At 46.5% G+C, this 21,809-nt stretch overlaps 1 protein-coding gene and 2 long non-coding RNA genes across 4 annotated transcripts in view; 2 read left to right on the plus strand and 1 right to left on the minus strand.

Annotated features, from left to right (window-relative positions):
* The window catches only part of LOC123811843, a 56,232-nt gene extending 45,337 nt beyond the window's left edge, over window positions 1-10,895 (minus strand). For both annotated transcript variants that reach the window (XR_006784446.1, XR_006784447.1), the window contains exon 1: window positions 10,775-10,895. This is a non-coding gene — a long non-coding RNA (uncharacterized LOC123811843). The remainder of the gene's footprint in view (window positions 1-10,774) is intronic.
* On the plus strand, window positions 2,497-6,138 carry LOC123811844. Its single transcript, XR_006784448.1, has 2 exons — window positions 2,497-2,644; window positions 4,323-6,138. It is a non-coding gene; the product is annotated as an uncharacterized LOC123811844 (long non-coding RNA).
* Window positions 10,896-14,880: 3,985 nt separating the features above from the next.
* On the plus strand, window positions 14,881-17,983 carry POU3F3 (POU class 3 homeobox 3). Its single transcript, XM_045828510.1, has one exon. It carries the CDS (start codon window positions 14,941-14,943, stop codon window positions 16,399-16,401), a length of 1,461 nt encoding a protein of 486 aa, XP_045684466.1. The 5' UTR covers window positions 14,881-14,940; the 3' UTR covers window positions 16,402-17,983.
* The last annotated feature ends 3,826 nt before the right edge of the window (window positions 17,984-21,809 follow it).

Genomic DNA, 21,809 nt, shown 5'->3' on the forward strand with positions numbered 1-21,809 from the left:
TATCAGTAAAAGTAAGCCTCATTATGTGAGAGAGCTCCTTCTATCACAGTTTTCAAGGAAATTTCAAAACTTTATTTTTTTATTCCCTTATCAGCTAAGACAAATAACTGATAAGGTATGACATTCAATTATAATGTTTCTTTACATTTTATCAGCACAAACAAGCATTGGATTTCTACCAATGTATTCATTTTAACTGTATTATTTTAACCCCCAAAAAAGTCTTTGAAAGTGAAAGATTTTAAAAACTTACAAGAAGCAAGTAAGTGACATGTCATTCCATATTGCACATCATTTCAAGGGTAAATATATGCTTCAAATTTTTTTCTACATTCTGAATTATCACTAAACTACTAAATGTCTTTTATTGATATAAACAACCATAAAATTAAACTACTTAAAAATATTTCCTTTATAGTAGAATAGAAAATAAAATTAATGTCCTCTGTTATTGTGTCCAGAATTGAATTTTTGTTCTGTCAACAGTATTTAATTTGCAGGAGAAAAAAGGCAAAAAGAACCACTGATTTTTTCACAAAGTGTGCATATTTTAAATGTGTGTTCAAAAATATGATGCCTTTTATTTTATGTAAAATAAGTTATTTAAGTTCATAGTACTTTTAAATGGGGTGTGCTTAAAATATAAATATTACACATGTATTATTTATCAGTTTCTGTGGTGTCATTTACACTTGCCACAACTCAGATTTCAATAGAAATTTTGAAATTTGTGTTAATATCATTAAGATATACTCATTCTTCTCTTATTTTAAGACTGCCTATTAAAGAATGTATTGTTAATCTCAGAAGTTTGGTGTATTACACAGGGACTTGTTACAGGCAAATACATTCAGTTGGGATGTGTATGATTATTGTGTTACGTACATAACCATCTACCCTCATGCATATGTACATTTACATCATGTATAAATGTGTACATTTCCAAAGGGTACCATACTAAAGGAAGAGGAGAAGTGTCTCAGGACTGCCATACAACTAAAATGTTGCATGGCAGTACTGTTTTTCACTGAGTGCTGTTTTCCATGAGAGTAGTTAGGGTTTTTTTTTTCCAAAGGTAGGTGTTTGTAGACATGGTTTAGTTATTTACTGTCTTCCAAAAGGCTAGTTTTATAACCTTATGCCCACATATGCTTTAAATCAATGAGTGATACCCTTCCCTTCACCTTTCCCTTCTCTTAGGAAGGCCTATGGGAAAACACCTTGATAAATAAATCAAAGAAAAGCTACACTTTGATTCTAAAAACAAAAACTCATCTATTTCATCAGTAAAATTTTACCATTAACATTCTTTATTAAAGTTTAGCCGTCTACAAATTATCTTATGAAAAGGAATGGTCAAAATTAGATCGAGATATTGGCTGGTGACAGTCTCCTGAGGTGAATGCATGCAGATTTTACTGAGAGCCCTTCTCCAGGACAGGTGGTCTTGTAAAAAATTATGGTTAATAGTAAAACCATCTAATGTTAACAAATCCAAGGAAAATATATAGATACCACTAGAACTTCTAAATTATTGAAAATCCTCAGATACAAACATTAGGGCCAAAAAAGGACAACTAAAAGTATAAAGTTTCTGTTTCATATCCTCTGAATCTCATGTTATCAAAAATACAGTTTGGTAATTGGGTTCATATTTTCCGTGATGTGAAATTTCACCGTTTTCTGAATTCTCTCCGCCCTGCTTTCCCCTTGAGAGTTGAACGGTCTGGATGGTGCTGGTTAATGTTTTCAAAAGAAGGAACTTCGTTTGGCCCAATTTTTTTTTCTACTAGACTGTTTTTCTGTTTTCTAATGAGAGATAACTGACAGCTCTGTTTTGTAATGAAATTATGGAAATCACAGACTGGTAGAAAGGGGAGTCATTATTTAAGAACTGAAAAGGTGTGAGTGTCTTTATCCACCCCGCCTCCAAATTTCCCATTACTGGAAAGGAGCCAGTAAATTGGAAAGAAGCTGTGGACAGTGGCACCTAACAGGACAGCTAAAGAGACTCCCCAAAAGCCATTTTTAATTGGTTCCTGCTACCTCTCTATGCCTCCAAAAATAAAAACAACCTCCATACAAGCAATTTTGAAGGCGAAGACAAAAAAGGAAGCAGATACTCAAGCCCCTGAAACGTGGCTTGCCAGTGGGGGAAATCCAGTTTAAAAGAGCAGGCTGAGCGATGGAAAAGCTCTCCGTGGCATTTCTGAGCGAATATTGTCCCTTTCAGCCTTACTTTCGCTCACGTGAGACAGGGTGTCAATAAATATTCTCGGACCACAAGAGGGATCTCTTTTTAAATCACATGGGACGGAGGCAAAAGGACACTCGCGTGTGGAGAATAGGGGTGGAGGGAGGGAATGGGAAGGTGTGTGGGGGGGGGGGAGAGGAATGAACTCTAAGGCTGCGGATTCAGATCGAACAGCTATAAAGGTTACGCTGGCACCCGAGCCTGCTGCTACGCCTCCTGCCCTGCCCTGCGCGCGCGCCGCACTCACCCGCATACCCACCCTCACCCACTTTCGCACACACACAACACTCCAAGCCTCTCTCCTCGCCAGACTACAGAGGTGCGCTCGCCGGAGGTGAGGCGGCCCAGGCTGGTGGATTGCACAGGACAGCTCTAGTAGCTCCGGAGCAGGTGGGCAGAGAACAAGGCGCACCGCCGCAGGCACCACCGGGGGCTGCCCGCCGCGGCCGGAGTTGGGGCGGAAGCGGAGCGGTGGACCTCGAGCGGGCAGGGACCGAGGAGGGGTGACGCCGCAGCATCCCTCTGCGACTTCTGCCTCCACCTGCCGCTTCCCCGCCTCAAGGGACTCGCGTTTGGGAAAATACAAAGCCGAAGCCAGCGGGGAGAACCAAAGTGGGCCCTCACAATCGCGGGCCGCACTCAGGCTCCTCTAGTGCCGGCCTGCAGGGGGCGACGGCGGGTTAGCGCCAAGTGAGGATCTTGCCACGAGCCGGGGCTTACTGGAGGGGCCCACGGGGGACCCGCACTAAAGTGGGTTGTCTCTGAGCCTCTCCGAAAAGTCCTGCGGAGTCCTGAGGATTGGGGTAGTTGTCACCAAGGTATCGCTTTCCAGTCCCGGCAACTTCAGGAGGACCCCAACTGCTGGAGAGTTTGCCTCCAGGATGCTGGCTTAATCTCTGCTCCAGAGTAGGGAAGGGAGAGTTTTATTTTTCTGCCCTCTCAGAGCAGTGTCTCAGAGCATCGGGCAGTTTACTACATCTTGGGGGACAAAGGCAGATGGAGTGCGAGCTTTACTTCCTATCTGGGACTACCCGAAAGTACCAGAAGTCTCACCTCCAAGCTGCGCCCTTGGCCTCCTCAGCAATCATTCTCAAAAGCACGCCCCTTCCCTGGCCTAAGGGGACCCAAGGCCACATAAGACACAGCCCCTAAGATGCAGCGGGCCCTGGGCTGGGGGGCCTGCAGCAACCTGTGAATCTGTCCTCCCCGCTCCTGGGCGCCCACCCATTGCCCAGCTCTCGTGCTGCACCTTGCGCCCCACCAACGGGGACTTGTCCACCCTGTAGTTTTGTTTGAGGTGGAAAATGGGGCCTACGTTTCCAAAGAAACAAGAGTTCGAGTCCTCCCAGGGCACCTAAGGGGACTTCATTCGGCCCACGAGCTTCACAGGTACTCCAGGGGGGCGACCAGAGCCAACGGTGCCTTTGGGATCGACCTGATTGTGTGAAACCTCAAACTCCAGGCTGTCCACGTCCCTTTCTCACTCCAGAACTTCAGCTGAGCTTTGGGTGATGGCTGTCCCCCTTCCTGAGCCTGACCCAGAAGCCGAGCCAAACCCAGAGGTGTACTGATTTTTTTTTTAACCTCACATCTTATAAATGTGAGATTTTTATCAGGTAGCACAGATTACTTAAAGCGTACCATTTCTCCGAGATCCAATTTTATTAGGATTTACTCTCATTTGTGCTCGGCTTCTCTGGGGAAATAACGCTTTGATTAATGTAATCCTTGCCCGAGATCCGCCACATGCCCCTCGCCCCTCTCCCAAGAGAAAGGGTCTGTTTGACAAACAATAACAGAGCAGCTACTCTTGCAATCTGCCGACACCTTTGCGGGTGGCTAGGGAGGAGGTGACACACGTTCGCTAGCCGTTCGGTAAATGCAATGGTGAGAGGAGTGGTCGGGTTCTGCAAGGGGAGGGGGGTGCTAAACTTTCCAGACGCAGAGCCCTGGGCTTGGAGGCGAAGGTCCTTATGGGGAGGCGCCCTGGGTGGGGTGTGCGCATGGGTGCATGTGCGAGCCTACCCTTTACTTGCTCGAGTGTCTGCCTCTTTGTCCCCCGCCACAGGACTCCACGACGCGGACCTGCACACTCGCTATGAGCAGCCCCCGGACCCAGGGTGCATCCACAGCGCCCACCTGCGGCCCCAAACCACCTCGAGAGCAGATCTTCAGGAATAACCGGGCAGCAACTTGGGGCGCCCTGAAGCTACCAAAACCTCTGCCGGAAACCTAGAACATATGACCGAATTCAACGGTCGTCTTCCGACAAGCATCCATCCATGCACCCATGCATACAATGCAAATACATGGATACAGGCACTGACTGCTGCACCTTTCCCTTGCTTGGGCTGAGAGCAGGAGTAGGGAGGACTTTCCTGCAGTCCCTCCTCCGGCTCAGCCCTGTTCTCCTTCCCAAAGGGAGAACATTGAGTTACAAAAAAAGTGCAAAGGAACGAAATCCCAGGTCAAAGGCTCCCGGAAACACTCCTTTGGTTCTCGTCCCTGTCCTGCTGCCCCACCTCCACTGTCCCCAGCTCGGGGAAGGCGGGGACCAGGCGGTGCGAGGGGTCGTGCCCTGCACAGCCAGAACAAAGCCCACCGCGGCATCCCACAGCCACGCAGGGAGCTGGTGACAACGGCGTACGCACTCAGTGACCTGATAAGGTGACTCAGTGTTTACCTCTTCACTGTCCCGCACCCCATCTTCCTCTCTCATCCCTTTCTGTCCCAAGTTTCCTCCATTTCTCCCTGCTTTTTTGCTCCACCTCACCCCTTTTACATGTTCCCCTTCTCCCTTTGCGTTTTTTCATCTCTTTCCGTTTTTCTTTTTCACGGAAATGCAATGCCAGTTCGACTTCTGAAGGCCGCTCTGCGTGCCTAGTGCTTAGAGAGAAAAAAGGACTAATGGAATCCTCCTAATTTTATTCTGCAAACCATGTTCTAAATAAAATACAATACAGTCTAAAGAAGCGGAGCTTGGATCTCGTACCCCCACAAGTCGCCGCCTATTTGGGAGAACTTTCTGAAGATGGCCACAAATCACAGGAGAAAGGAGGAAGGAAGGAGGCCGCCCTCGCCTCTGTGGAATGGAGACCTCAAGTGCTGGTGCCCCCTCAAGACAAGCTTGTCCAGGGAAAGTTCCAATCTAATTGTATAAGCCCGGAAAGGAATCACTCGCCAGAACCCTTGCTGTGAAATCATATTGCTTCCGAAGTTAGAATACGTTAATAATCACTTTTTTTTCTGAGTGAAATTTTGTTTGTTTTTGCAATGAGAATTAAAGCGAACATAACCTATGCCATTTGGACAAGCACACCTTGACTTCTGAGGGCTTTTTGCACCCTGATATAACACTAAATTAAGATTTGTCATCTGTTAAGCACCACTCAACCTGGGAAATTCTGCCCTTGGGCTTTATTGAGTAACCAGAAAATTTGGGAGGAGGGGTAAGTGTTCAAAGCAATAAGGGATACAAAACTTTTAACTTTGGGCTAACAAACTCTAGTTGCATGAAGCTACAGTGAGCAAGGTCACTGAGTTCTACCACTAAGGCCTTTTCACCAGATATTTTGGGACTGAAATTATACTGCTGCAAACAAGCCATGGAGTATCTGAAAGTATCAATATTGATACTGTATTTTTTAAGTGAACAAAACAGCCACACTTTCTCGAAGACCCCTTGAACACTGACCAGTCAGGTGGACCTATGGAGGGAGCAGGACAATGAAGTGGGAGCTTCAACAGCCACAGGAGAGAGGACACCACATAAGCACCACTTGGGGGAAATGCCCAAAAGAACAGCTTTCAGCCTGGTAAACTGCAATTTGTACCCAGTTCCACAGATAATAGCTAAGTTCAAATATTAAAAATCTAATGAAAAACACAGGTGCCACAGTTAAAAAAAGTGTTTGATTTTTTTTTTCCACACAATGTGCCACAATGCTTCTTACCCATCATAGAGTACTGAGTTCCAACCTAGAAAGGAAGTGCTGTCTAAAATATAAGAAATGGTTGGGGCTGGGAGGAAGTGTTCCCAAGGGAGAAGAGAGTTCACTTCTGGTAGGACTCCAAGCTCAAAGCAATCCAACTACCCCTCTAGCAAAGCTGAGTTAATATTTCTAGTGTTTGTTTTAAAACATACACACACAGTGGACCATGGAATATTTTTCTAGCTAGGACACACTCACACGTTTTTGTTAATAAATCATTATCCTCACTCTAAGTATCCTCACTCTAGCTGGGACTCTACTCATCTATCCCTGTGAATTTAAATTCAAAGGCCCTTATAATGGGATTTGGGGTGGCAATATGAGGAGGCAGGCAAGAGTAGCGCATTACACTGTGTCAGCTATGGCTTCCCTAGCAATTGGTAGCTTTCCTTAACAGACTTGTCAGATGTACGCATGCAGCTAGAGTGGACTAAATGTTGCAGACGGGTTGTTTCAAAAGTATGTACTCCATAACCAGTTTATCATGGCTTCTCAAATTAGGTTCCCCAATCTGAATTGCCTGGTAGTCTAAAGCTGTCCTATAAGCATGAAAAGTAAAGCTTCTTACTTTAGGGTGAGAAATTACAGTGTCTGAATTTATAATTGCCTCTTCAAACCCATCTAAGAGAACTAAGTGCTTGCTCCTTTCCTACAGATCAGATAAATCAGTTATCAAAGTGATACAAAGAACTAGAAGAACCATCGAACACTTCAAAACACTCAGCAAGACCAGGAAACAACTCAAAACAACTCATCCACTTCTCCAGATGACACATACTCATTTTCACCCAAAAGTTACCATTAAAGAGCCCTTTACTTTGTATATAGCACACACTGTGAGTTGTAAGTATGCTTAACATTTTAATTTGTAAATGCTAGTGGCAAGTGCACTCCTGCACAGCTAGGGTATCCAGCACCTTATCATTCTCAAATGAAAGCAAATGAATAAATACCCACTTTGTGTTTTGTGCATTTGACCCAGGTAATGGTCTTCATTCTCTCATTTGGCAAAAGCAGTTTCACCATCCCCAATGATTAAAATTTTGTAGCTTTTCCCAGCACTTTGAATCTTAATTCATACACCCAGCTTTATTGTTCCCACCACCAAATCATTATAGAATGCTAATGTGTTCTCTATAATATATCAGTTCTCAAATTAACTTGAATTAACTTGTTGCTTTACTCAGAATCACTATTTTCTGTTTCTTTTACTTTAAGTAACCTAAGACTATAGATATCACAAGGAGCATTTTTTCTTTCTCTTAAAGTACTTTCGCAAGAAAAAAAAAAAAGAAAGCATCAGTCAAGATAGTAACAATTATAGATCTAATGAAAAATGATACAAAAAAGTATCCTTTAAATATATATATACAATCATTGCCTACCTAGTGTTTTGCAAAATGTCTGGCTAAATAGAAAAGTTTCCTCTCTCCTTAACAATTTTTATTTTATTTTTTTAATTTTATTTTAATCATTGTTCAAGTACAGTTTTCTGCCCTCCACTCCCATTCAACAATTTTTAAATGTATTCAGCAGCCCAGGCATGCAAAGTAAGCTGGAGCTTTGAGCATTTGTCCAGTTCATGTGGATTTCTCTCATAAGTCTTTTGTCCAGAGAGCTTAAGAAAAAGCAATGTTTGGACTCAAGTTACAGTTTTCTCAATTTTCCACATTGTTTTATCAGCACAAACCTAACAGTATATTTTCTGACTCTAAATGTGAAAGCTCCTGGACAAAAATCACAGAATTAAAATTATTTTCAGAATGTCTCCTTTGCTTATTAGTCCCCATAATCTTTCAACCCTCTCAAATTAAACACCATTGAAAGCCAAACCTTGACATTTCAAAGTTAGTTTCAAAGTAAAACTCATGACTGGAAGCTGGTTGACTTGGAGTTGAGTTAGAAAAAGCTGTCTTCCCTCCTCTTCCTGGGAAACATTAGAGCTTCACGTCCTGTCCCCCTTCCTAACAGGCGAGGTGACACAGTCACAGGTGCGCTGAATTACTGAACTCTGGACACCAGCTTCTTACTTCCAGTCACTTATGGCTGCCCTTTCTTAGCCATGCTTTCTAAATCTCCTTGGGAAAATTGTTAGTAACAAACTGGCTAACTCCTCAAAATTGGTCAAAATTTGCTCTTCACTCTATTAGGAAGTTTTTCACATACCATTTTTATCCTATACCCAAATAAAGTTGTTTCCAGAGGCAGTATTTTAAAATCCCTGGGATGGAAGGAAACCTGGTGCTCTATTAAAACTTTTCTTCACCTGTGTTAAGTAATATTATGCTAAAATTTTTCAAGCTCACAGTTACCTCCAACCAATGGCTATATTGTATTTTCTTTTGTCTAACAAATCCTTTGAAGATAAACCCAGACTCTTTATACAGCCATAGGAGGAACCAAGAATTAAAGTAGCCATTAAATATCAAATGAAGTAAAAAAAAAAAACCATCCAGGATGCCTTAAGTAAATCTCCAGGATCTTGAGTTAATTTAGAAGTCAAAGTATGAATCAAGTTGAAGAACATTCACTACATAGTAAGTAATACCTTAGGGTGCATTTTATTTTTTAACCGTCTCTCCCCAAATACAACCTGAATGGTAGTTTCTGAAGTAGTTTATTACATGCCCTTAATAATTTTTAAAGCTTTCTTGCTTTCACAGCCCAATTCTGTTTTCCAGCCTTATATACAGTTCACTGAGAGAAATGGACAAATCCTTTAACTGTTTCTTTCAGGGCCATTTCACAGATATAGATGGGTGGGAGATGGGGAAGTCATTGTCCTCGTGTTTAAAACCCTCTGTTATGCAATGAATTCACTCATTGAGAATCTGCACAGAAAGGTTTGCTCCTTTGGCATGTTTGAATGAGCAGATTTGCTTTGGATACAGCTACATTTTACTCAGTACCTGCTAAAGCGAGTCAGTGCGCCCCCTGCTGACAAGTTCTTAGTGTGATTCCTGAGCGCTTCGAAAGTTTATTTTGTTCGGTACACCGTGTCATATAAAATTAACAACAACCAATAAAATTAGCTTATATGTTTCAAGTGTAAAAGTCCAAAACATAATAAAGCTAGTTTTAGTGGCGCTAGAAATCTCTAGTTTGGCTTCTCCTCTTTGGTTGAACCAAGGTCCTTTTATCTAAAGCCCAGTGCACAAACATATAGCTTAATGTGACTAGTGTTCTTCCTTTTATTTCTTTCTCTATGGCAACCAATATGCTCTGCTCAGAAATGTTCCCCATCAAGGAAACAAATGATCTTCAGGGAGCAGCTCTATATGGCATCTGGTCCAATGGAGCAGAGAGAGTTAACCCCAGTCAAAAGCAAAGCTGCCAAGCACGTAAACAAGGAGTGGAAACCCCGCGATTCTTACTCCTCTCCCAACTGAAACCTCTTCCTCCCTCCTCACAAGCCATTTCATTGATTTGGCACGAACTGTTGCCAAAGACACTGAGAATTTTAGACTGCAAGGTGTTCTGGATAAAAAAGTGCAATAAAACTCCAGCCATTTGAGTCTACCCCCTCATCACCCAAACACAGCTTCCTTTAAAAAGAACAAAACCAAGAAGCTTTAGGAATCCTCTCCAGACTATTTCATGAAGGTAAGGTGTCCTCATCAGCTTGGAACTGGCCTAGCTATTTCCTCCAGCCATATTTATCTAATTAACTGCATCTAACAAGTAACTGCACCCTCAATTTTTACAAAATCCAGGGAGCAGGAGGGGGACAAGGCCAGTTGTCAAATATTAAAACCAAAGTAAAATCTAGTTAGCAGTGCTCACGCTCCAGCCCCCTTTGGGAATAAAGTGTAGGATGTCCCCATTAGACTGATCATCCTCTTTGACAGATCATCCTCTTTCTGGTGGACTTTCACAAGCAAGCTAGGTAGCTGTAGCAGAAACGGTAATAAGCCAGGGTGCACCGACTTCCTGCCTCTTCTTCCTTCACTGCTTCCGTAGTCTGCAGCTTTTTGCCCTCCCTTTGCCAACCCCCCCATCCCAACCCTGGCTCCCAGCAGGAATCCCCTCACCCCAGTCCCAAGCAAGTTCATACTCTGTACTGGCCACAGAAGGAGGGTCTCTTCCTCTCTGGTCCTCATTTTATAATTCCCCAAACAAGAAATGTTTATAATACTGCGCACTTTATAATTGTTTCTTTTCTAGGGCTTTTTCCCTCCCTTGCAATCAACAATTAAAGTTGATAGCACCCCCTTCCCCAAGTGCCTTGCTGTGGGAAGCTTTGGAATAAGTCCATCTTTTTATATATTTTATCAGGGCTGGGTTTTTTTAATTCTCTTCCCCCAACACACTTTCCCTTCCTTAAAAACAGTTGCCTTGTGAACACTCTCTTGTCCCAAGCAATGAAAATAAGTTCCCAAACTTACAAAAAAAGAAAGAAGAAAAAAAGAAAAAGAAAGAAAGAAAGAAAGAAAGAAAGAAAGAAAGAAAGAAAGAAAGAAAGAAAGAAAGAAAGAAAGAAAGAAAGAAGAAAAAGAGAAAACATGGAAAGAAAATGAAAAACACTTACCAACCAAACTTCCAGGGTAAGACTTTAAAATAAAAGATGTTTTATTTTTTAAATGAGGTGACTGGAGTGGGGGAAGGCATATTCTCAACTCCCCAGAACCGATGTATCCTTAGCCTTCCCTTCACACTGACTCCTCGGAGCCCAGCTCTCCACTAGTCTATTATTTTCACCAAAATATATGAAAATGTATGCAAATGAAAATCAGCACTAACTGTTCTCCCCTTGTTATATACTTTGGATTTTTTTTTCCCAGACAAAACAATCACAGTCGCAAAGGGAGGGAGCCGGTGGGGTGGGGCTGGGGGGTGGTTAGGGTGCGACTGGAGAACTAAGAAGGAGGAAAGGGGGGGACTAAGGAGACAAACCTCGGAACAAAAGTGCGTTTCTGTTATCAAGGAGCACTGTGGGTTTTTTTGGGGGGGGGGGCTTCCCATTCGCACGCACACACCCTCCTTGAAAAGAAACAAAGTGGATATGTTTGCAGAGGCGCTATCACGTTTCATCAGGCCACCTGAGACTGCTTTTGAAAGCGTGCACTGTGAAATTCATAGCAGTAATTTAGACAAAATCCTCACTGTATATTAATGAAAGACGGCCCCATGGCTCTGTTCCTATCCTCCCCATTCAGTGTAAACAAAACCACGAGACTCTCGGTTTTTGAGCCAGATCCAAGCAAAATCGGCAGGAAAGGAAAACACGGGGTGCTGGCACTTACTATTCAAAAGTCTGCACCTGGAGATCTCAGATTTGTTCAATGAAATCTGTGTTCCATCTTTTATATATACATATACACGTGCATAAATATAAAAAGGAAGCTTATGGGGACACAAAAGGAAAAATTAGTGCTGTTTAAGGTTTGGTTACCACTGTTTTTCACATCTATACCTTAGCAACAATGGCTTTGCTGGAAAACCTACCTAGGAAGGTATCTCTCCCTGGGCAAGCAAGAGCTGGACAGGATCCTACATAAATTCTACGTGTTTCTGTTAATCTGGAAATCACGCAAAGGCTGCGTGGCTGCGGCTGGGTTCTCTTGCTTTAACTGGGTTCACCCAACTAAGCCCAGCAGAGGAATTATTCCCCAGGAGGGGAGGGCAGTTTTGTTCACAATTTAATCGGAGCACTCCGCGGCTCCGCAGCGAGGTCCAGGGCCGCGGTTCCGGCGCCCGCCGCAGGAGCAAGCCGGGGCCGCGGGAGCGGAGCTGGAGTACTGCAGCTGTGCTGCGGGTTGCATGCACACGCACACTCATTAAGAACGATGTATTTATTTGAATGTCCGACTTAGGTTAGTTCATTTGAAATCCCCGAGGAGGGTTCAATTTGCCCTTGTTTTCGTTGCCACTTTCTCTTTTTTTCTTGGTTCGCTGAGGTTTCTCCGTGCAGCGTTTCCGCTTGGCCGCGTCCCCCACCGGCTTCTCCCGCCTACCCTTCGCATTCCCCCGCCCACCCCCCTTAACTCTTTCGGCCCGGTTTGGGCTGAGAAAGCGTTTGTCGTCGCCAGCCCCATCTACTATGCAAACCCATCGGAGGCAGAAAAGAAAGAAAAGCACCACCGTGCCTTAGAAAACTCAGCAAGCAAATCCCACCACTAATAACCACACTGAAGTTATACACACATAGACACACATTAAGCACACATAGTAAATGGTGGAGGGGGCAGCGACTGAATTCCGGTTCTTTAGGCCAGCTCTGGCGGCAACGGTAATTGCTAAAGTCAATGGGATGAAATACATTTACGATGTATCTATGGGGCAAGGTCGGCATGCTTTTCAAAAACATAGCCCCACTCTGCAGACTAGCACCCCCCAAACTCACAAGGGAACGCATGCTACTTGCCTGACCCGGAGGAGGGAGGAGGGAGGGGGTAGGAGGAAAGGAGAGGGAGAGAGGCAGGGGAAGTGGGGGCGAGTGCAGCCGCGGCAGGGAGAGGTCCGCTCGCACGCACGGGCGCCGCGCTGGTCCCGGGCTGACGGTTTCCCAGATGATGGCATGCAAGAATTTAAACAAAGGGGACCGCTGCGAGCGCGAAGCGGCTGTGGAAAGTTGCGGTGGCAGATTTCCAAGAAGCGTGGCCACGACCTGAGATCTTGGCGCTGCGAGCTCCGGTTTCCCAAGCCCGTCGAGACAGAGAGGGGGCCGGCTGGTGAACGAAAGCGGAAACTTTGAAACCACTGGGGTCACATCTGTCTATAGGTATTAGCTTGAAAGGTGCATCTTCGCCGCATGCTGTACAAATCTCTGGGATAGGAGGGGGCAGGAGGGCTGCGACACTACGCAATCCTAGGTGGAGTGGGTTGGTTGCTCTATTTCATGATTACTTTGCCCCCCCCCCTTCGTTTTCCTTCCGATTCTAACTCCCTCTTCTGTCCCTCCCTCTCTTTTCTCTCTGCTTCCCTTCCGTCCTCCCAGGCCTCCTGCGAACGTCCAAAGCCACAGAGGGTACGCCTAGGACTCTGCCGGACACTAAGAGTTAAGATGTGGCTGAGAGGGTGGAGGGGGAGGGGCGGGGAGGAGAAAGTGGAGAGGGGGAGGGAGCCTGAGGGACGACAGATTTCCCGCATACACGACGCTCTGCCTAAATTAAAAAGCAACCAATCGAAACGGCCGGAAGGGGGACGTCGGGTCCTGAGCCAGTCATTCCGGGCCTGCCAATCACTCAGCAGGTAGCCAATCAATGGGGCCCCTGGCGCTGGACTTCCTTGTATTTGGGAAAGTGTGGTGGTGGGTGTGCGCTCGCGGCGAGGGTAAACATTCGACAGTCCCTGCTCTGAGAGGGAGGGACCCGGAGCGAACTGTCAGATTGGAGCGCCAGCGGGCGGGCAAGACAAGGGGAGAGAGGGGGGAGGGGGAGAGAGAGAGAGAGAGAGAGAGAGAGAGAGAGAGAGAGAGAGAGAGAGAGAGAGAGAGAGAGAGAGAGAGAGAGAGAGAGAGAGAGAGGGAGAGAGAGAGGGAGAGAGAGAGTGAGAGAGAGAGAGCGCGCAAACCAGGGCGCAGAACGAGCTCCCACTGCAACTCCGCTCGCGCACCGCCCGCGCCAGCGCCAGCCCTGCACCCTACGAGCCGCGCAACGTGCCCACTGGAGTTGGTTGTATATCAAGGATCCCCTATATGCACACACACCCCTCAACCTCCACCAATGCACTTTTCCTCCTCCTCCTTCTCCTCCTCCTCCTTCAGACAACAGCTGGGAAAAAAATAAAACACCAACCCCAACCTTCAGCAACAAGGTAACAGCCATTCGACCTCATTTTTCTCCTGTTCATTTTTTCCTTGTTATATTTGTTTCCTCGTTTCTGCCTAAAAGGAAAGATGTCGCATCAGGCTGTGACTGTTGCGAGGAGAATGAAAGAGGACTCTTGTTTCAGAGGCAACCAAGAGTTCCGGCAATAGCAACTTCAGAGCAATGCAGCATCGCAAGAAGTTTTCCTAGGACAGAACAAAACTTGAAACGAGAGGACCATACGAGGAGAGCAGGAGCTAGCCTCTCCTCTCCGCACACGCCAGCAGCCAGCATCACCACGCCTTCAAGGACTAAAAAAGTTTTACTACTCCAAGGGGTAACGAGTGAAATGTGTTCCTGAGAGGAGAGGAGAGCGGCCAAGGAAAGGCGCAGGCCGGCTGTTGGTCATCCATAATTTGATTCAAGAAGAAAGAAACGGCTTCTTTCTTTGTTGTCTCCCGTGAAATCGCCACTTAGCAGGTGGATCGAGCCCCGCGTCCAGGCAGAGTCCGCGTTCACCGGGACAGGAGGAGGAGTGGGAGCCGGGCGCCCCAGCTTAGAGCCCGAGCGCAGGCCCGCGCCCCGCTCGGTGAGCCCCGCTGGAGCAAGACGAACGCACCGGGGCGGGGGGACGGCCAAGACCCCCCCTGAAGGGGGCGGCCTCGGAGCGCGCCTGGAAAAGCTAGCCCCACTCCCCAGAGCGGTGCTCCTGCTGCTGCAGCTGACCGAGACCGTCCGACGACCCCAGCGCCCTGCCCAGCGGCTTTGCAGCTCCGGCCGGGGACCTCAGCGGCGGCTGCTGCGGCGGGCCGATCCGGGCCAGCGGCGGGGGCGGGGGAGGAGTGGGGGGAAGAAGGCGGGAAGGGGGGGGGGTGGCGCGGCGGCAGTGGCTGCTGCTGCTGCGGCGGCGGTGGTGGCGACGGTGGGGTGGCGGGAGAGGAGCGGCATGGCCACGGCGGCTTCTAACCCCTACCTGCCGGGGAACAGCCTGCTGGCGGCCGGCTCCATTGTACACACTGACGCGGCGGGGGCTGGCGGCGGTGGGGGCGGGGGAGGCGGTGGCAGCACGGGTGGAGGAGGGGGAGGCCTGCAGCCAGGCAGTGCGGCTGTGACCTCCGGCGCCTACCGAGGGGACCCGTCCTCAGTCAAGATGGTCCAGAGCGACTTCATGCAGGGGGCCATGGCCGCCAGCAACGGCGGCCATATGCTCAGCCACGCGCACCAGTGGGTCACGGCCCTGCCCCACGCCGCGGCTGCAGCCGCAGCCGCCGCCGCTGCCGCGGTGGAGGCGAGCTCACCGTGGTCGGGCAGCGCCGTGGGCATGGCCGGCAGTCCCCAGCAGCCGCCGCCGCAGGGCCCCGACGTGAAGGGAGGCTCCGGACGCGACGACCTGCACGCGGGCACCGCGCTGCACCACCGCGGGCCACCGCACCTCGGGCCCCCGCCGCCGCCGCCGCACCAGGGCCACCCTGGGGGGTGGGGGGCCGCCGCTGCTGCAGCAGCCGCTGCTGCCGCCGCTGCCGCGGCACACCTCCCGTCCATGGCGGGGAGCCAGCAGCCACCGCCGCAGGGCCTGTTGTACTCGCAGCCCGGGGGCTTCACGGTGAACGGCATGCTCAGCGCACCCCCTGGGCCCGGAGGTGGTGGAGGCGGCGCGGGTGGCGGGGCGCAGAACCTGGTGCACCCAGGGCTGGTGCGCGGGGACACGCCCGAGCTGGCGGAACACCACCACCACCACCACCACCACCCACACCCGCCGCACCCGCACCACGCGCAGGGCCCGCCACACCACACGGGTGGCGGCTCTGGACCAGGACTCAACAGCCACGACCCTCATTCTGACGAGGACACGCCAACGTCGGACGATTTGGAGCAGTTCGCCAAGCAGTTCAAGCAGCGGCGCATCAAGCTGGGCTTCACACAGGCCGACGTAGGGTTGGCGCTGGGCACGCTGTACGGCAACGTGTTCTCACAGACCACCATCTGCCGCTTCGAGGCCCTGCAGCTGAGTTTCAAGAACATGTGCAAGCTCAAGCCGCTGCTGAACAAGTGGCTGGAGGAGGCGGACTCGAGCACCGGCAGCCCCACCAGCATCGACAAGATCGCAGCGCAGGGCCGCAAGCGCAAGAAGCGGACCTCCATCGAGGTGAGCGTCAAGGGCGCGCTCGAAAGCCACTTCCTCAAGTGCCCCAAGCCCTCGGCGCAGGAGATCACCAACCTGGCCGATAGCCTGCAGCTCGAGAAGGAGGTCGTGCGTGTTTGGTTCTGCAACCGACGCCAAAAGGAGAAGCGCATGACGCCGCCCGGGATCCAACAGCAGACGCCCGACGACGTCTACTCACAAGTGGGCACTGTGAGCGCCGACACGCCTCCGCCACACCACGGACTGCAGACGAGCGTGCAGTGAGGGCCAGGGACTCTGCGACACTAGGGCCCGCCGCCGCCTGCGCAGTCTCCGCCACCGCCAACGCCTCGCCAACGCCGCGACTACCCGCACCGCACCCGGACTGCCCCGGGCCGGGCCGGGCCGGGCCGGGCCGCCGTCCTCCCCTCTACCCAAAGACAGGCTTGCCCACCCTTTGAAAAAAAAATAGAGAGAGAGACAGACAGATCGAAGAGATGTTTTTTGAAGCCCAAGGAAGGAGAGGCAAAACAAACAAAAAAGCATAATAAATACCCAGACGGTTTTATATATATACACAACAAACAGAACCAGAAGAGAGAAGGAGGGCGATCGTGCGATCTTATGTATCCTGTGGTGGTGTTTCGGTTTTTGTTCTTGATTTTCTTTTCAAAGAAGGGTGAAAATGCCAACGCACCAAAACTGCACTCGTGGAGTTTTGCGCACGCTGAGAAGTCCCACACGGCGACGGTGGACAGAACCTAGCACCTGACTTTTCCCCTCCTCTTAAAAAAATAAATAAAGTACCCGTCTCTCCCACCCCCCTCCCTCCAAAGGGCTGCCTAAAGTGATCCACCGGTACCTCGTTTCCTGGGAGCGATCTGAAAGAAAGCAGAGGCGCCGGTTTTAATCAGGGATGACTCTGCTCCGGACTCGGTTCTTCTTGGCCATATTAAAGTCATTTGGGAACAAATAAACTGACTATGAAATGGGAAAGAGAAAAAAGAACAGTCTCCAGCAAAAAAATAATATTCACAGCTTCTGAAATTAACAAACTGAAGACCAATGCCAAAAGAAAAAGAATGCGCTTCATCCACATAACCTCGGAAATAAAGGCATCACGAAAGAGCAGAGGGATGAGCGAGGGCGAAGGGGAGATCCGCTCATCTGTCAAGGAGTAAGAGAGTCCGGCAGAGCAGGGGTGCGGGCAGGAAGACCGGGCGTGGGGCGAGGCCTGGCCAACAACCCCGACAGCAGTGTCTGCCACTCGGGTGGACGATGCCTAAAGATTCCACCGCTAATATTTTTTTTATTAATATTTTATTTTTTATTTCTGGACTGACTCAGTTAAAGGGATTTGGAAAGACTGAGCACCAGCCGCTGCCCTTCTTGGACTTCACTCCTCAATCCGTTGCCAACTTTGACTGAATGGGTGCCGTGGATGTGATTATATAATACTGCCATTTCCAAGCAGTGTTTTTGGTAGGTTTTAATAAACAGACTTTTCAAAAGACGGCAATATAGAATTGTTAGATCCGTTGTTGATCTAAAAATATTTGCTTTATATTTTCATTAAATGACTTCTTTTAATATTTTATTCAGAATACTTATGAACTGCTACAAAACGGTAATTTATTTTTCCCCAGATCTTGTATTACGTGTTTTTTTCAGACGAGCACAAATCAAAATGAAATGAAAATATGGACAGTTGTTAGGTAATAAGGGTATCTTTTGATGTGATCATTTGATTGTAATTTAATTTGAGTAGTGATTCCGTAAGAGCTGATTGAGAAAATAAATTTGTTAGAATGAAATAGCCTGTGTCTGATGCATAAACACTGTGTGGGAATAAAATAGTTCTTTAGAACATATTTTTTTACTAATGTATATCCTTAAGTGATAGCACTGAGGAAGTAAAGTAGAGCTTATTGCACCTAAGGTAGATTTGGAAATCTAGAGTGAAGGACAGACATGACAGAAACTGCTAGTACTCTGATTTTAACTTAGTAGCCACTCCTTGATAAGCTGTAAATTTCACAATATTTTTCTTTCCCTTAGTTTCAGTGGGTGTTTTTAGTGTTTTTGTCCTTTCCTTGGAGATACTTGGGTCCTTTTCATCTTTATTAGATTGGACTATGTCATCACCAGTAAAAATGTTCCAACTGCTTATTAATGGTTAATACAGAGCCCCCTTCCCAAAGTTTAGCCTCTTTCCCCTCTCTTCCCCACCATATTGCTATATCTCTTTCTTCTTTTTCTAAAGACTGATAGTTGTGAAGACTAACTCACAAGTCTATAACATTTTACATCAATTACTTTCCACTGATAAGTATGTAATTCAGTTTAAATTATTAAGCCATGTTGGGGTTTGTTTTGTTTTGTTTGTTTTTCCTGCAATGAAAGAATGTAGTTCTAAAATCCTGAATATGGTCCACACTGCATTACCCTCAGTGTGAATACCAACTCAGACATAAGATTCTCCATTTCTGTTATTTGGTCTTCCCCCAGTGTGTTTCTATGTCTTCTTTACTGGCCCTGGTGGTTGGGGGGGGGGGGGCTTTTTGAATCACTCCTTTGATACACCCTGTAGAGTGGTCACGTTTATCACATTCATGTATCAATATGTATAACGGGGGGTGGGGGGGAGTGAAAGTGTGATGTCTCAGGTTGTGAGTACTAAAGACAGAAAAGGTTCTGCTTAGCTAAGTCCTTTCACATTGGACTTTAAAAAAGTATTTGGGGGTGATAAAGCTGTGATTTTTATAGAATAATTTTCCTCATTTAGCTATCACTCACTTTTGCCTTCTTCTCTCATCCTCACTTCCTCTCCCTAAGATATCAGTGCAGGGGTTAAAAAACCCGGCAAACTGTGAGAGCAACAAGGAACAGTTATTTCTTCCAGGCAGACCCTTTGTCACTTTCATAAATCAAGCCCAGCCAGATGGCCGTGTGTTGGGTTGCATTATTTTAAACGCCAATCTTACTAAAAATCACAATCATTTTGATTTGTGAAATCTGAAAAAGGCCATATTTATTAAACAGAAAAAGGAAAAAATTAAAACAAGAAACCACAATTTACTTTCCTTGGCTTTCCTGTTTCCTTATTTCTCTTGCTATTGTAATCTCTCTGCCCAGTGAATTTACAACCTGGAGTTGGGAGTCGGAGCAAACTTCATCATCCTTGAGAGTGTACAGGGGCAAGCAAAGAAGGATTATTGGAAAGCTGAGGATTGGGTGTGGTTGTTTTCATATGTTGTATACTACTGGCGCGTGAGACGAAATCCTGTTTTCCCTACAGGATTGGTAGTGGTTGATTTGATTAGATGGTGGGTCTATTTAAAATTTTAGGAGCTATTTGCTTACTTTATTTGACTGACAACAAAAGAACTGCCATTAGATTTCACACTGTTTTCTATTAAAAATCAACCTTTGTTGATTATTTTGGAAGAAGCCCTGATTTAGGGGTAACAGAAACTTTTAACTGGAGAAGCTGGGAAAGCAAGACCATTTTATTTCATTATTTTACATCTTTTTTAAATGAGCTAATGCTGGCACTCTGTATTTTGAAAATCAACCCTTTGAATGTATTTACAAAATGAAATTTATGGTTGAAAAACAATAGATAGCAGATGGAACTGAGAGGTTTTGTATTAAGGCTTATACTGTTACTAACATAAATAATGAAAATATTGTTATATATCACCAGATCTCTTTAATGAATTTGGTCATTGTGTTCCTTTGCAGAGCAAGTGTCTTGTGCTTAGTAAAGTGCCCATTTGTTTCCTCCATTTCAATCCACCCCCTCCTCCACTTCCAACCCAAAGGAAAGTGACAAAGTTCTGTTCCATCAATCTGGCTAATCCCAAACCAGGGCCATTTATACTTTGCAATCTCCTGTGGCTCCTGATGTGTTGTCCAAGCCCCAGTCACCTCATTCACCCAACCATCTTCTCCTGAAAGTCTGGGCAATAAATCATTCAAGGTGTATTTAAAATAGTCACTTTGCTGTCGTTGCTCTGCCTTTTATAAATACCGAGCTAAGGACTTCTTCTTTGTTCCAAAACAGAACTGTTCTTTATTGATCTTAAAGAGTCCCTCTGCTTCCCTGTAGCCTCCAGTAGTTGCTCATTACCATGCTCATAATGTTTTGTATGAATGGTTTTCAATATTCAGAGAATTGGTTCTAATATTAAATGCAGTATATACTATTGATAGTTTATCAATAAGTGTACTATTTTAAATAATTTTAACAATTAAATTTGTTTTTAAATTATATATTTGTAAAGTATTTATCCTGTTGGAAACAACAATATATCATTGTATTTATTCATTTATTTTTGTAATAAATGATCAACCTCTCAAGCTAAATTAAAAATGACACTTTTATATATTTATACAAAATGCATTTTAAGAGATGGGCATATTTGCACCAATTTGTATGTAAATAGAGTAAGATCCATCAATAACATGCAGCTTTCAGAACTAAATTGAAAGAAGAAACATTCTCTCCACATGGAGTTTAGTTTGCCCAAGTTCCAGGGTAATTAATCAAATTCTAAAATGGATGCAACAAGTATTGGCACTGGATGCAGACTTGAAATTAATTATTTAGGAGGTGGACCTGTTTTTTTTCAAGGCAAAAGGATAGAAATTAAAGAATTCTTTCATGAAATGCATGTGGCTGACTAGGCAGATTAGAACAGATGCTATGTATCAGTGATAAAACCTAATACCTGGCTGTACTCAGACATCTATGCTGGGGCATGGTGTCGAAAGAGTGTTAAGACTTTGAGGTTATCTGTGACCCAGAAACAAGGTAACATAGGAAAAAGAGTTGTGTTATGTTATTTCTTTTTAAATGTCTTCTTTAAATTACTGTGAATGAAGAGCCTCTTTCTCCTAGCCTGTTACTGACAGCACAAGCAAGCGATCAGCACCGGTGTTAATCTTGTTGTTGTTGTTGTTGTTGTTGTTGTTGTTGAGAGTGATACATGTAAAAAGTGTGGAGGCCACATCTTTAGATCTCCAAGTTTTGTAGGTCTCTTGGTCATCTCAGTTCCTTCCCTGAAGGTCTCCCATGTGACCCCCTGGCTGCGAAGCCCACCGTGGGCTTGACCTCAATTTCAGTAAGGAAATCAGAGAGCTCTGGGTTTGCCTCCTGAACTTTCCAGTCTAGGAAAGGAAATCATGCAGAGACTGGAAGAGAGGAATGGCGGTGGGGGCAGCGGAGATAGCAAGAGGGGTACTTGTGTAATCAGATTCTTTGATTTTGTTAGCATGGCTCATGGCCTATTAATTAGATTACTCTCTTTCATTCTTGATTTCACATCCGTGTTTGTTCCAGTATCCTAAAATGTGGGCGCAAGCATGGTGAGCAGGAGCCTATGATGTCACTGCCGGCCAGCCGGAGCTGCAGCCTGGTCTTCGGGAGGGCTGCGGGCTGAGTTCTTTATGAGCCCGCTCTGGAAGTGACCTCAGAGGGGTCTGGGCAACTGGCCTTCCCGTGGTGGCACGATGTGTGCACCAGTATGTGTGCGCGCGTGCATGTGCATGCGTGTCTATGGGTGCAGGTGAGGGGAGAAGCTGTGGAAAGTCGCAGTCTAGTCTCGGAAGCCCTAGGAATGGAGAGGGATTGCACAGGTGCAGGGCCTGCCTCAAGCGGAGATGGAAGATCACAGAGGAGCGGACGAGGA

This window comes from Phyllostomus hastatus, unplaced genomic scaffold (genome assembly GCF_019186645.2).
Source record: "Phyllostomus hastatus isolate PE091 unplaced genomic scaffold, TTU_PhHast_1.1 phas_scaffold_78, whole genome shotgun sequence".
In the NCBI taxonomy this organism is placed as follows: domain Eukaryota; kingdom Metazoa; phylum Chordata; class Mammalia; order Chiroptera; family Phyllostomidae; genus Phyllostomus; species Phyllostomus hastatus.

What these genes read in the sequence shown, in the direction of transcription:
- POU3F3 (XM_045828510.1), top strand. Translation starts at nt 14,941, where the DNA reads ATGGCCACGGCGGCTTCTAACCCCTACCTGCCGGGGAACAGCCTGCTG.